Genomic DNA, 12,265 nt, shown 5'->3' with positions numbered 1-12,265 from the left:
GGTTAAAAGTTCTAGACATCATCTAATAGTGACAAAATATGGTCTAGCCAGGCCCCCTGCACACACCATTCAGAAGTAATCGTGCAGTATTATACAACTGAATAGTTGTTTGTTTAGTACACTATGAAGCAAAAAATGTTTGGCTTATATTATAAAATATCAAAGGAAGTAGACTAAACCCAGACAAAATATGACTACCAATCCAGAAAGCAGTATGACTCCACCAGAGTCAAGTGATTTTCTAATGTTTGGCTAACAAATCTCAGAAGAGACTGGCATGGTTCAGTTTTGGCATCCACTTGTAATGAAAGCTAATTGGCTTTGCATTAACTATTGCAAATTCATTGCATCCAAAACGACAGTTAAAATAGTTTTGCATATTGGAATCTTTACAGAATACAAAGCTGCTTCACTATAGTTGCTCAAAATTATGTAAGGATGAGCTGCAAGCAAGATACTTGTGTTTGCTTTATGGGTTAAAGATTAAGCCAATGTTGGGTTGGGGTTGAGGTAGGGGGTTGGTATTCATTTCTGAGGTTTGGAGATTCTTGTGTGCAAGTACCATAGAACTTTTTTTTTTTTAAAAAAAAGCTCCTTCTCAATTCTTCTAAAATCAAAGTGCTTATGAAATTCTCTTTGTTTTTTATATTATTTTGTGGAATGATACCAGGTGATAAGAAGGCATAAATGCATTCTTACTGTGTACATTGCTGTAGCTGCATGTGATTGTGGTATAAGGCACATTCATACCTATCTTAAGGCAAGATGTTTTCCTTAATTTTTTTTAAAAAAATATTTAGTGCCTTTCATCAAACTTCCATAGAAACAACAAAATAATACTATGCAAACAGAAAACAATTCAGCAGTAACTAAAAGCACAGCAGAGTGATTGTTAATTTCAAACTTCAACTGATACAAAACAAAAACTTGACTTTCTGGACAGCCAGCAAGGATGATACTCTTCACTTGGGGCAGAAGTTCTCTTAATACTGGGCTGCCTACAGAAATGGCCCTGCATTGTGGGGAGGCTAGACCTTCCCTACAACATGGATGAATCTGTGGCAGGTCCTCAGCATTAGCTCTTAAGTGTTAGGTAGATCTTGTTTCTTGAAGCATGTAGTGACTGCCCCAACACTGGTCATCACAGCAATCTCAGTAAGTTTGTCACCCAGCAAAAGTCCCGATGTGCAAGTGGACTGGAGTACTGCCACTGTCGTGCCTGCTACTTCTTCACTGGCCACAGCTGGTGCAAACATTTCAGCAGCAAAAGATTATGCCACAGATCGTCTACTGATAAATCCTTCTGCTCGAAGCACTGCTGAGAGAGAAACCACAATGCCTACTCTCAGACCTTCCCCACTTTTCCACATTGATCAGTCTTCTTTGAGTCTTAGGATCCAGATGTTGGCAGTGGCTTAGAATCTGCTACTTGCCTTTCTCCCATCTAGGCAGCAAACAGTTGCCTGGTGTCCAAAACTGGGTGAAATGCAAGGTGCTGTAAGTTTTTATAAACCTGAGTTTTGAATGAGAAGGAGGACATGGAGCCAGAAGAAAATAAAATACCCTGTTTCTGAATAACAGTTTCATATTTCTGCCTCCAATGCAAAGTGTTGTTTTTGACCTTTAGGGCCCTAGCTTGGATTCAGGGTACTTGGAGGATAGCCACTCCCAACATGTACCTGCCTTAGCATCAGCATCTTCAGAAGCTCTTCTCCAGGTGCCCAAATCAGGTGAAACGTGCCAAATATTTACCAGTGGAAGTGCCTTTTCAGTAGTGGCGCCCTAGTTATGTAATGTCCTCTCCACACTTTGCACAATATCACAACCTCTCCTGTGCTGAACAGCCTGGTCGTTAGGAATGGTTCCCAGAATGCTGGATTCCTCACCTCTAACCAAGGGGAAACAAGATAGTATGCATAAACTCAACCTTGTGCAACTCAGCCTTTCCCCTGAAAAACACTCAAGGAAGAGGTCACATGGACTGCTGAATCAAGCAGAGGGAGCAGGTGTCACACATTCTTTACTGTTGGGTTTTTGCTTCAGATGACCCCTTGATAAAAAATTGTCACTACTATATCACTTGGGACGCGGGTGGCGCTGTGGGTTAAACCACTGAGCCTAGGACTTGCCGATCAGAAGGTCGGCGGTTCGAATCCCTGCTACGGGGTGAGCTCCTGTTGCTCGGTCCCTGCTCCTGCCAACCTAGCAGTTCAAAAGCACGTCAAAGTGCAAGTAGATAAATAGGTACCGCTCCAGCAGGAAGGTAAATGTGCTGCTCTGGTTCACCAGAAGCGGCTTAGTCATGCTGGCCACATGACCCGGAAGCTGTACATCAGCACCCTTGGCCAATAAAGCGAGATGAGCGCTGCAACCCCAGAGCCAGTCCCTTTCTTTACCTTTGGTCAGTCCCTTTCTTTACCTTTACTATATCACTTAGTATGGAAGATTATGTCCATATGCAGAATAAATGTGGGCCTTAAATGAAGCTTTTCAACTATTAAATAATACTAAGTTTTGAAGAATACTTCAAAGGGAGAATAGGCCTTCATTCAATATTTGTTTTTCTTTTACTGAGCTGCCTTAATACTGTTTTAAATTGCAAGTTGACAAATATTAATGGTACTGAATGTGCATTATATTGAAGAAAGTATGTTACAGAAAGTCCATATCATTATACTATAAATTAAGTAATTGTATTTATTTATTATTTAGGATTCCACAGCAATTAGTACGTCTAGTTTGAGTATTGTCATTCAAGGACATACCTTTTAAGAAGAAAGCAATATGATGAAGAAGCCAGATAGATTTTTGTATCATACTTTAATCATCTATTTTGTTTTTTTAGAAGATGGTAAACTGCAGGCAACTGAGCTATGAAGAAGAAAATTCCTTGGCTCATGATAGCCATCAGCAAATGTGCCCAGCTTTCAAGCAAACAAATTGCAAAGACTGGAGCAGCAAGAAGCATCCTGAGCCAGACAATAGAAGAGTGTATATCAATCCCAGGGAACATTATGTTTGACTTCTCACCTGTAAATTGATGATCAAAAGTAATATGACTTTTCTAATAACTGTTTTATATCATATGGATTTCTAGCTTATATGATTTAGGTTCAGTGAATGCTTTCCCTTCTCTTATTGTAGAAAAAATGAGGCAAAGGAAATGGGAATAGTAGTAAAACTCAAATTTGTAGAGAACAGTGTTTCTTAATGCTTTACTACAGTAAATATGTCTACCACAGATTTCTGTGTATTTTGAAATTTCTATGTATTTTTATTCAACTCGGATGGGGGTATAATGGTGAAATTGAAACAAATTTTTCTTAGCTATTCCTCTGAATTGTTTCTACCTAACTAACCCTATAATATTTACTGCTGTGAGTTTGTCCAATCTCCCTCACTCGGCAGCTTCATTGGCTGCTGCTTTTTGGAGTATGGAAAGTTGCATTGCAATGACATTGCGTCATGTGTTTTGTAATCTTAGATATTACTGGAAGGGAGAAGAGAAGACATGGGGTCTTGCATTTGGCTACAGCCATGAATGCTTGTAGAACAGTAAAAACCAAGTTCTCATTTACTGATTTGTTGCCTTTTAGGAAATGCTGGAAGGTGTTGCCTACTTCATAAATGGATGGTTTTGCTATTCTGGGTTAATGCTAGTCTAAATCGTTACCTTGCCATTTAAAACAGTGGAGCACAACTTTTCAGGATTCACTTTCATACCAGTGATTCTTACCTGAATCAGATTTTTTTGGTCATTCGCTTAATCAGGCATTCCAGAAGTAAAAATTGGAATATTGAAAAGGTAAAGAGTGACTTCATGCACTACAGAAAGAGAAATAAAAATAACGTAGCAAAAATAATGGATAAGCTGTTTGTTTTTGTTCCATTATTTACGTGAGTGTAGAAAACAATTTAACAGGGAACCCAGTTGGATGCAGTTTCCCCTGAATTTCCCATATTTAGTATTTTTTAGCTAATTTCTTTGGCCCAATTATGTGTAATCCCGTAGTCATAAAGGGCCCCTACGTTCAATCTTTTCATTTACATTGCAAGATGCATCGACCAGTTACTTTGCTGCTTTGTTCTCAAATGCAGTAAAAGCTTGGCTTCACCTAATGTGTCTTATTTAGACCTGCAAACAAGTGGGGAGGTCCTATCATGCTGCCAATAACAGGCCAGTGGGAGGTGTAGATAGTTCTACAAGCCTATATTTCATTGGTTTTCATCCTTATTATGTGGAACAATGTTAAAGGTTCCATGGGGTTTATAGAAATGCAAATAGGCCTTTGAACAGAGTTTCAAGTTTATTGCTGAAGGTAAGTAGCAAAATAAATGGCAAGTAACCTTGAAATGCAAATTATGTACTAAGATGTAGCTTTTATGTAAAAAGCCTGGCTAAGTCAATTGTGCCTGTACAAAACAAATGCATTTCAGTTCTATATGTAAAGAGGTGTAGCATGATTTAGGTGCACGTTTGCCTACATGATTTTGTGTTTTGAGCACAGAGCTAAGAAAAATGGATGAGGTATGTATAGGGAGATTAGTGAATTTAGAGCAGACTATAAAGTTTCAATAAAGATGAATTTGATACACTGTTTTAAGGTCTTGTGTTGAAACACTAATCACAGATTCATATTTTTGTTGCTTAAAAATGTGTAAGTGGTTTTGCATTTTAAACACAAACATTGTTTTTAATATTTATATATGCGCCAATGTCAGTTTGAAGAAATGTGAAAGTAGAAAATTTGCGTTGAACTATTCTAAACATCCATGGGTGGATAGAAGAAGTTGTTTCATTTATTTCTGCATAGTAAGCAAAATAAATTGGACCCAAGCAGGATGAGTGGATTGGGCATTGGTTTATGTATGTTCCCACCCCCATATAGAGATTCATTAAGATCTGGTCTAAACCTCTGTGATTTGACACCTGAGAGGTCTATTTCAAGACTCCCTCCTCACTGGTTCCCCTCTTTCAAATTTAACTGAACACGTAGGCATGACAGAAAGGGATTTACAGAATTTGCCACTAGGCATTTTTTGAAAATATGCAGCAGTGTCTGTGGCAAGAACCATGGAAAGTGTAGTTCCTGTGGTTCTTGCCATAGGCATTAACATGCATTCTCATAGCACTGCTTAGGGCCCAATAGATTCAATACTGTGAGTTGTCCCAACCATTACCAGCTAAGTTTGCAAAAGGGCAGTGGCAAGGGCACTTCTGGTAGGGTGACAGCCCTCACTGGGCTCAGTCCAAGTCATGGATTGTATTGAAATACCTGGAAACAGAATCATATAATTGGAGTCCCAAAGGTCATCTACTCCAACTATCTCCAGGTGAAGAAAATTTACTATGAAAGCAGTGGCCACTTATTGGTGATAAGTGGCTGTCCAGCTTCTGCTTTAAAAACCTCTAACAGGAAAATCCACCACCTTCCAATGCATTCTATTCCATTGCCAGATAGCTTGTAACATTTGGAAGTTCTTTGTAGTGTTTATCCCAATTCCTTTTTCTTGTAATTGGAACCCATTGGATTTGGATTCTACCCTCAAGCAACCGAAAACAAATTTGCTGTATCCTTATGTCCTTTCATATCCCTTCTTTCATGTCTCTTCCCCAAGCTAAACCTACCCAACTCCAAACCGTTGTTTGGAAGTAAGCATCATAGCCTCTGCCTACTAATCTTGCTAAGTTAGGAAGTGCTGTAGCCAGTAGGGCACTCACATTAATTAGGAAGGTTGGTGACTCTTCTAATTGCTTAATGAGGCAGGGTGGAGAACCTTAAGCACAGAACAAACGTTATCTTTCTGGCTCTTGGGGATATCCCCCAGCCACACCAATCAGTGGTCTGCTTGTGGTTAGTTGGAATGTACTTTTAAATTGTGATAATGCCTCTTATTTTCATAGATGGGAGACTGAAGGCAGGCAGGGGTATGTGACTTGTTTGTGGCTAGAAAGTAGCCTATTGTGCAAAGGTAATTGGCCCATCCCTTGCTTTGGCCACTTTTGCTCTGGCCCCACACACCACTGGAATATGATCCTTGGGATTAGATTCCTTAATCCCTTAACATACCTGGATGAGCAGTTTTGCATCTCCCCCACCCCCTCAGGAGGCAGTAAAGCCGTTGTTAGTTTGTACAATAAATCTTGTGATTATGAAATCCCTAGCAACAACCCCATTGTCCTCATGCCAACAAAAATGGGATAGTATCGACATGTCCAGGGAAATCCTGAGGCTCATAGAAATAGAAAAATAAAGAGGGTGTCCTTCCCTTCTCCAGGGCAAAGAAAGTCCATTGAGGTCTGAGCATACTCCAGTCACCATGAGCCACCAATTGTCGGGAGGAAAAACCAGATTGAGAGAACCAAGTGTTTTGTTTGAACCCATAACATATCCCAGAGGCAGGTATAGCTGACTAGCAAACCTTAACAGGAGAGTTTTTATTTAGGGGGTGAGAATACACTACAACATAGCCTTTTGTATGTGCCACATGTAAGAATTGAATGGTAACTGGAATGCTAGCAGACTTGGCTGGCTGCTGTGGTTTAATTTTGGGGTGTTTTCTTTTGTCTGTATATCTGTGATTAAACCTCACCAGTGAGTGTTCCCTAGCTTTACAAAGATGCTTTAGACGCATATATTTCAAAAGTGTACTTAATGTAAAAGCAAGCCAAACTGCTGGCCGTAGTCACCGTCTAAAAGGCATCCAGATGAAATGGATTTTATAACCTAGAATAATTATGAACACTTTTAAAGGAAATATACAAGCAGCTGCAGGCAATACTGAGTGGTCATTGCTCCCCCCCTTAAGGCATTGAACTTTAACAAGACAATGCATGTGAGGATTTATCCATTTGTCAACATTAATAGTGGCTCCTGCTTGTTCTCTGCTTATCCTAAACTTGTTGGATCTCTTTTAACCAAGTTGGCTTTTGCTACATAGCAGGGTAGTAAATTCCATTAATCTTTTTCTTCCTTTTGCTTGAACTTCAGTGCCGACGTCATCATTTATGATGGGGCTCTATGTGGGGCTACATTTGAAGGTGACCCGGAAACTACAACTAATCCAGAATGCAGCAGCTAGACTGGTGACTGGGAGCAGCCGCCAAAACCATAAAACACTGGTCTTGAAAGACCTACATTGGCTCCTAGTACGTTTCCGAGCACAGTTCAAAGTGTTGGTGCTAACTTTTAAAGCCCTAAACGGCCTTGGTCCAGTATACCTGAAGGAGCATTTCCACCCCATCGTTCTGCCCGGACACTGAGGTCCAGCGCTGAGGGCCTTCTGGCGGTTCCCTGGCTGCGAGAAGCCAAGTTTCAGGGAACCAGGCAGAGGGCCTTCTCAGTAGTGGCATCCGCCCTGTGGAACGCCCTCCCACCAGATGTCAAAGAGAAAAACAACTACCAGACTTTTAGAAGTCATTTGAAGGCAACCCTGTTTAGGGAAGCTTTTAATGTTTAACAGACTATTATATTTTAATATTTTGTTGGCAGCCGCCCAGAGAAGCAGAGTATCCTTTTCTGTCCCCACTGTCTTCTAAATTTATCAAAACATCTTTATAGTGTGTTCTTTTCCTTTTGTCATCAGCGGTTTCAGAGGCCTGTTTTCAGATAGAAAGGTAGGGCTCTTTTTTAAAAAAAATAAGTTGTTATTTCAATTGTTCTAGCAATAGGAGTATCACTTTTATATATCATAAGAATTGCATTTCATTCTTCAATATAGTGTTTTATCTGGTTCACTTATTTAGGGCAAAGAAATCAATGTACTGTGGATTATTTTTTAAAAAAAATCATAGTTCCATGAAATAGTTCTTATAGTTAAGTATTTGAGTATTAAAAATCTGAGGCACTGAAGCGTTGAGCCAGTAGAAGTTACACATTGGTGGAATTTTTGCAGAAAGTCATTCACCTCAACTCTTGAATTTACTAATTTATAATTGATTCTGAACTTTGAATTTGGTTGCAATTGAAGGTACTACAAAACATTTATCAACGTAATTTGTTTTTTCCTACCAGTAACTTTGAAAGCAAACTTGTAAATTGCATGCTTACAACCAATTCTGCTCTAGGTTAAAGATAGCTATTGGAAAGCTATAGCTAACTTTCACCATAGTGGTTTGTCCAAAATTTTAAAACTTGAGAAAGGCCTTCATCAAGGCCATGCTAAAATATATTTCCAAATGCTCTCTTTATTGTGGAAGCATATCTTAGTCTGTTACCAATACTAGTTTCAGCTTTCTGTCCTTATAAAAATTCCCCACTAAACGAATTTGCTTGATGTCACTCGTGAAATGCAAAGTGGAGTATATGTGTGTTTAAAATGTATATAAGGGCAACTTTCAGCATACGTATCAGCCGATAGTTATAGGGCTTGACTCCTTTTATTTTTTAAAAGAAGTTCATCGTAAAGTGAGCTGTCTGTAGCCCATTAAAATGTTAATGAAAGCTTCCTTTTCACTTGAGCATACTTGCTTTATAGTGGTTGGAAGGTAGCAACTTCTATGGGCTATTGAAGATCCTGCCACATCACTTGTTAATCGTTATGAAGATCATTAATGAGAAATGGGTTAAGAATAATTCCGAACTTATTTTGCAGGAAATACTATACTGGCAGCATTAAGAAAAATATACCAAGGCTAACTCTGAATTGAAGCTGTGAACTATCCATCAGAGTGTATTGTTTATCTGCTGCAGCTCAGCAGATGAGGCAGCATGGAGTGTTGTGTTTTCCTCAATGCAGACTCCCAGCAGATAAATATTTCTGTCTGAAGGTGCTGCTGTCATCTAACCACTTTGGTTATGTTGGTCATCTTGTGATGAAATATAGATTGCATTATCCAAAGTAGCTTTCTATAAATACTGGTCATTTCCCCTGGTTCTTCCAGGTTTGGACTGAAACTTTTTGTTGCACTGGTTTTACACTTTTAAGGATTGGATGGACTGGGCTCATGAAATAGGTTGTTGTTGTTTTACCATAGAGCAGGTGTGGCCAGTATGGTGCCCTCCAGTGGTAAAGTAAAGGGACCCCTGACAATTAAGTCCAGTCGCGGATGACTCTGGGGTTGCAGCACTCGCTTTACTGGCTGAGGGAGGCGGCGTACAGCTTCCGGGTCATGTGGCCAGCATGACTAAGCTGCTTCTGGCGAACCAGAGCAGCGCACGGAAATGCCGTTTACCTTCCCGTCGGAGCGGTACCTACTTGCACTGTATGCTTTCGAACTGCTAGGTTGGCAGGCGCAGGGACCGAGCAACGGGAGCTCACCCCATTGTGGGGTTTCGAACCCCGACCTTCCAAACAGCAAGCCCTAGGCTCTGTGGTGTAACTCACAGCGCCACCCGCATCCCATTGCCCTCCAGTGGTAGATCCATGCTATTGGCAATGCCAGTTGGGGTTGATGGAAGTTCTAGTATAGCAACGTCTTATTGGTCCCTCGTTAGTTACCCCTGCTGTAGAGTTCATGGCAACCTGGGGAAATGTCAGTACTTGCTTAACATTGGATAGTTCAGATAAGATGCTGATGAAGACCAGACAACAATTCAGGCATCCTGCCTTAGGAAAAGCATTGAAATGACAAAACATCTAATGGTATGCAAAAATATTTTCATCGTATTACTAGGGCTTTCCAAAACCTAGAGTTTTCCAGATGCATGTACAGTCGTTTTTATTACATTTCCGTGTGAGATGGTAATGCAGTTTAACTTTTCAAAAGCATGTCAGATTTTTTTTTTCAGTCTTGTTAACCCAAGCCCAGAGAATTGCGTTCTGCATTGGTGATCATGTTACAGAACTAAATCAATTTCAGACTCTGAATATAAACTGTCTACTCCTGCCTTTTGCATAGGACTAGCAATTGAGATATTACTATGTGTTTTCTGCTTGTGCCCAGACTAAGTTCTGGATTATTCAGCCATGGACAATCTGGCTCTCAAGGAGATGGGTGAAATATGTTGAATGTTGCTACACTTAACTATATAAAGGAAATCAAAACTTGATTAAAATTTAGCAGCCTTCAATATTTGTCCGTATGAAATGCTTCAATTCATGATGATAAGGGAAGAAGAAACCAAATAATATCTGTTGCTGCATTCTAGAAAACCTTAGCTCAACTATAATTTTCCTACACTTGGAACAGTGTTTCTATAAAGTTGTTTACCTGCTGCAACCCAATTCTCATGGTAAAATTTAGCAATGCAACCTGACATAATATTGTTTTATCTAGTGGAGGCATATCTACAAGTAGCTAACAGAACTGTAGAACAAACAGTCTTACATTTTTGGGTTCCTGTATGGTGTAGCGAGATCTCACTTGGTCTGCAAGATGTGAATCACTCTGCAGAGTACACTTAAGTCTACCCACTAACAGGAACTCCCTATACATTTTAAACCCTCAGGTGTTCACAATGTCTAAACAAGCCTATAGTGTCTTTTTGCTCATGCTCCACCTTTTGTGGACAGTTTGCTTCCTTTTCCTTTCTTTAGAAGGCTATTCTAGAAAGTGCATTGATGGTGGGTGAGTGGTGTTTTTCCCCCCTAGTCCCTGGACAGGTGATTTTGCTTAAATGTACGATACAACAGGATTAGTGTAGCTAATTATTACCATTATTATTATTATTTATTAAATTTGAATACTGCCCTTCACCCAAAGATCACAGGGTTCACAACATAAAAATACAGTTCATCGTTGAAGTTGCTTCTGTGCATTCATAGAAATGAATTTCGAGTAATGCATGCCAGTGGTGGGTGTGGCCAGAGGAAAAAGTGGACTGAATAATGAGAGAGACCCCTAGCCTTTTGCACACTAGGCTGCATTCCAGCCATTCAAAAGTCAGAGGCTATTTCCGTGGATTCAGTATGCACATTCAGCTGCCAGTCAAGTAATGAGAGTGTAGAAAAATTACATGGCATGCATGTCAACTGGTAAAAAATTTTTAGTTTTCATAAACCAGAGAAGTACTTAATAGCATAAAGAGAGAGACTCTTGATATGTAGTCCAGGTGCTTTCAAGACGATGTTCTTTCCTGAAACCAGAGTGAAAAGGGATCCCTCCCTGTTGCGTTCTAGCAGAGAGCATACCCAAATATAGAACAAAACAGTTCTGCAACATTTTTGCTGCCCTGACTCTTTGACATTAACAATTGTGCAATGGATTGACTTCAGAATCACCACATGCCCTGCAGCTTGGAGCCAGGGATGCAGCAGGGGGCCCAGATGGTTACCCAATGTGATCCCGAATTGGATTTGCTGCCACTCTTCATGGGAAGCAGAAGAGTGCCAGCACTGGGTAGTTGTATTCCAAACTGTCCCCATTTTTGTTCTACATACTTCCCCCTTCATTTTCAGCATCAAACCTGCTTCTAGTTTCTACAAGCCAAAAGGTCACCTCGTTCCTGCCCAGACAATGAAATTTCAAAAAAGATAGATAAAGTGTTTTTGTACTCCCTTTCCCAATATTCCCAGCTTAACCATGGTTTTTTTTAACCTACTTCCAGAATCTTTTGGTGGCTCAGTTCAAGTCATGTATTGTATTGAAAGAACTGGTTGCTGCAGCCTATATTGTTACCATTATCATTGCTTATTAAATTTTCATACCAACCTTTATCCATAGATCTCAGGGCGGTCCATAATATTATTATATGTTTAGGGAAGCTTTTAATGTTTGATGCATTACTGTATTTTAATATTTTGTTGGAAGCCGCCCAGAATGGCTGGGGAAGCCCAGCCAGATGGGCGGGGTATAATACAATACAATACAATACAATACAATACAATACAATACAATACAATACAATATAAATTTGTACAGATGAAGCCCCAAGGTAAACAGCATCTGTTGGTTACTGTCCGTTGTACTGGAATAAGGGAACCTTTCATTGGGAAGAACCAATAAAAATGTGGAATTCACAGTAAGATGTTATGATTAGAGACAGGAGGTAATGCTAATTGAACTTTGGCCTTTTTGTTAAACTGATTCTTTAATAAGCTGGCAGCTCCAGGGTTTTAAGGTTAGTTTGGCCCTTGCATTTTCCAACAAGTTTACAGTTAGGCTACAAGCACTATAATCCTCTGGCACTGAATGGGACACTTCATCCCTTTGCAAATATTAGGTGGGGAGGTTCCAATCAAAACTATCAGTATCAAGGTGTTTGAGATTTTAAAAATTGCATTCATCATCCTGTCCATTGACTAAGACTCAACTAATGTTCTTCGTCTTCCTTTGCATGTTCCAGGAATGGACACTGCATTAAAATAAAACTGATGAAGCATT

At 39.8% G+C, this 12,265-nt stretch overlaps 1 protein-coding gene and 1 long non-coding RNA gene across 2 annotated transcripts in view; one reads left to right on the top strand and one right to left on the bottom strand.

The window, feature by feature from the left end:
* NECTIN3 (nectin cell adhesion molecule 3) overlaps positions 1 to 4,598 on the top strand; it is a 41,318-nt gene extending 36,720 nt beyond the window's left edge. Inside the window, exon 8 of the mRNA XM_083611626.1 lies at positions 2,846 to 4,598. Coding sequence (XP_083467752.1) covers positions 2,846 to 3,022 — 177 coding nt within the window. The 3' untranslated portion in view covers positions 3,023 to 4,598. The remainder of the gene's footprint in view (positions 1 to 2,845) is intronic.
* Positions 791 to 2,201, bottom strand: LOC310761673. The gene is made up of 2 exons (XR_014547657.1): positions 1,753 to 2,201; positions 791 to 1,683 (listed from the first exon to the last, which is right to left on the bottom strand). It is a non-coding gene; the product is annotated as an uncharacterized lncRNA (long non-coding RNA).
* Positions 4,599 to 12,265: the final 7,667 nt, after the last annotated feature.

This window comes from Podarcis filfolensis, assembly GCF_964270895.1.
Source record: "Podarcis filfolensis genome assembly, chromosome: 4".
In the NCBI taxonomy this organism is placed as follows: domain Eukaryota; kingdom Metazoa; phylum Chordata; class Lepidosauria; order Squamata; family Lacertidae; genus Podarcis; species Podarcis filfolensis.
The sequence above is the reverse complement of the archived record's forward strand: the minus strand, read 5'-3'. Positions and strand labels throughout refer to the sequence as shown.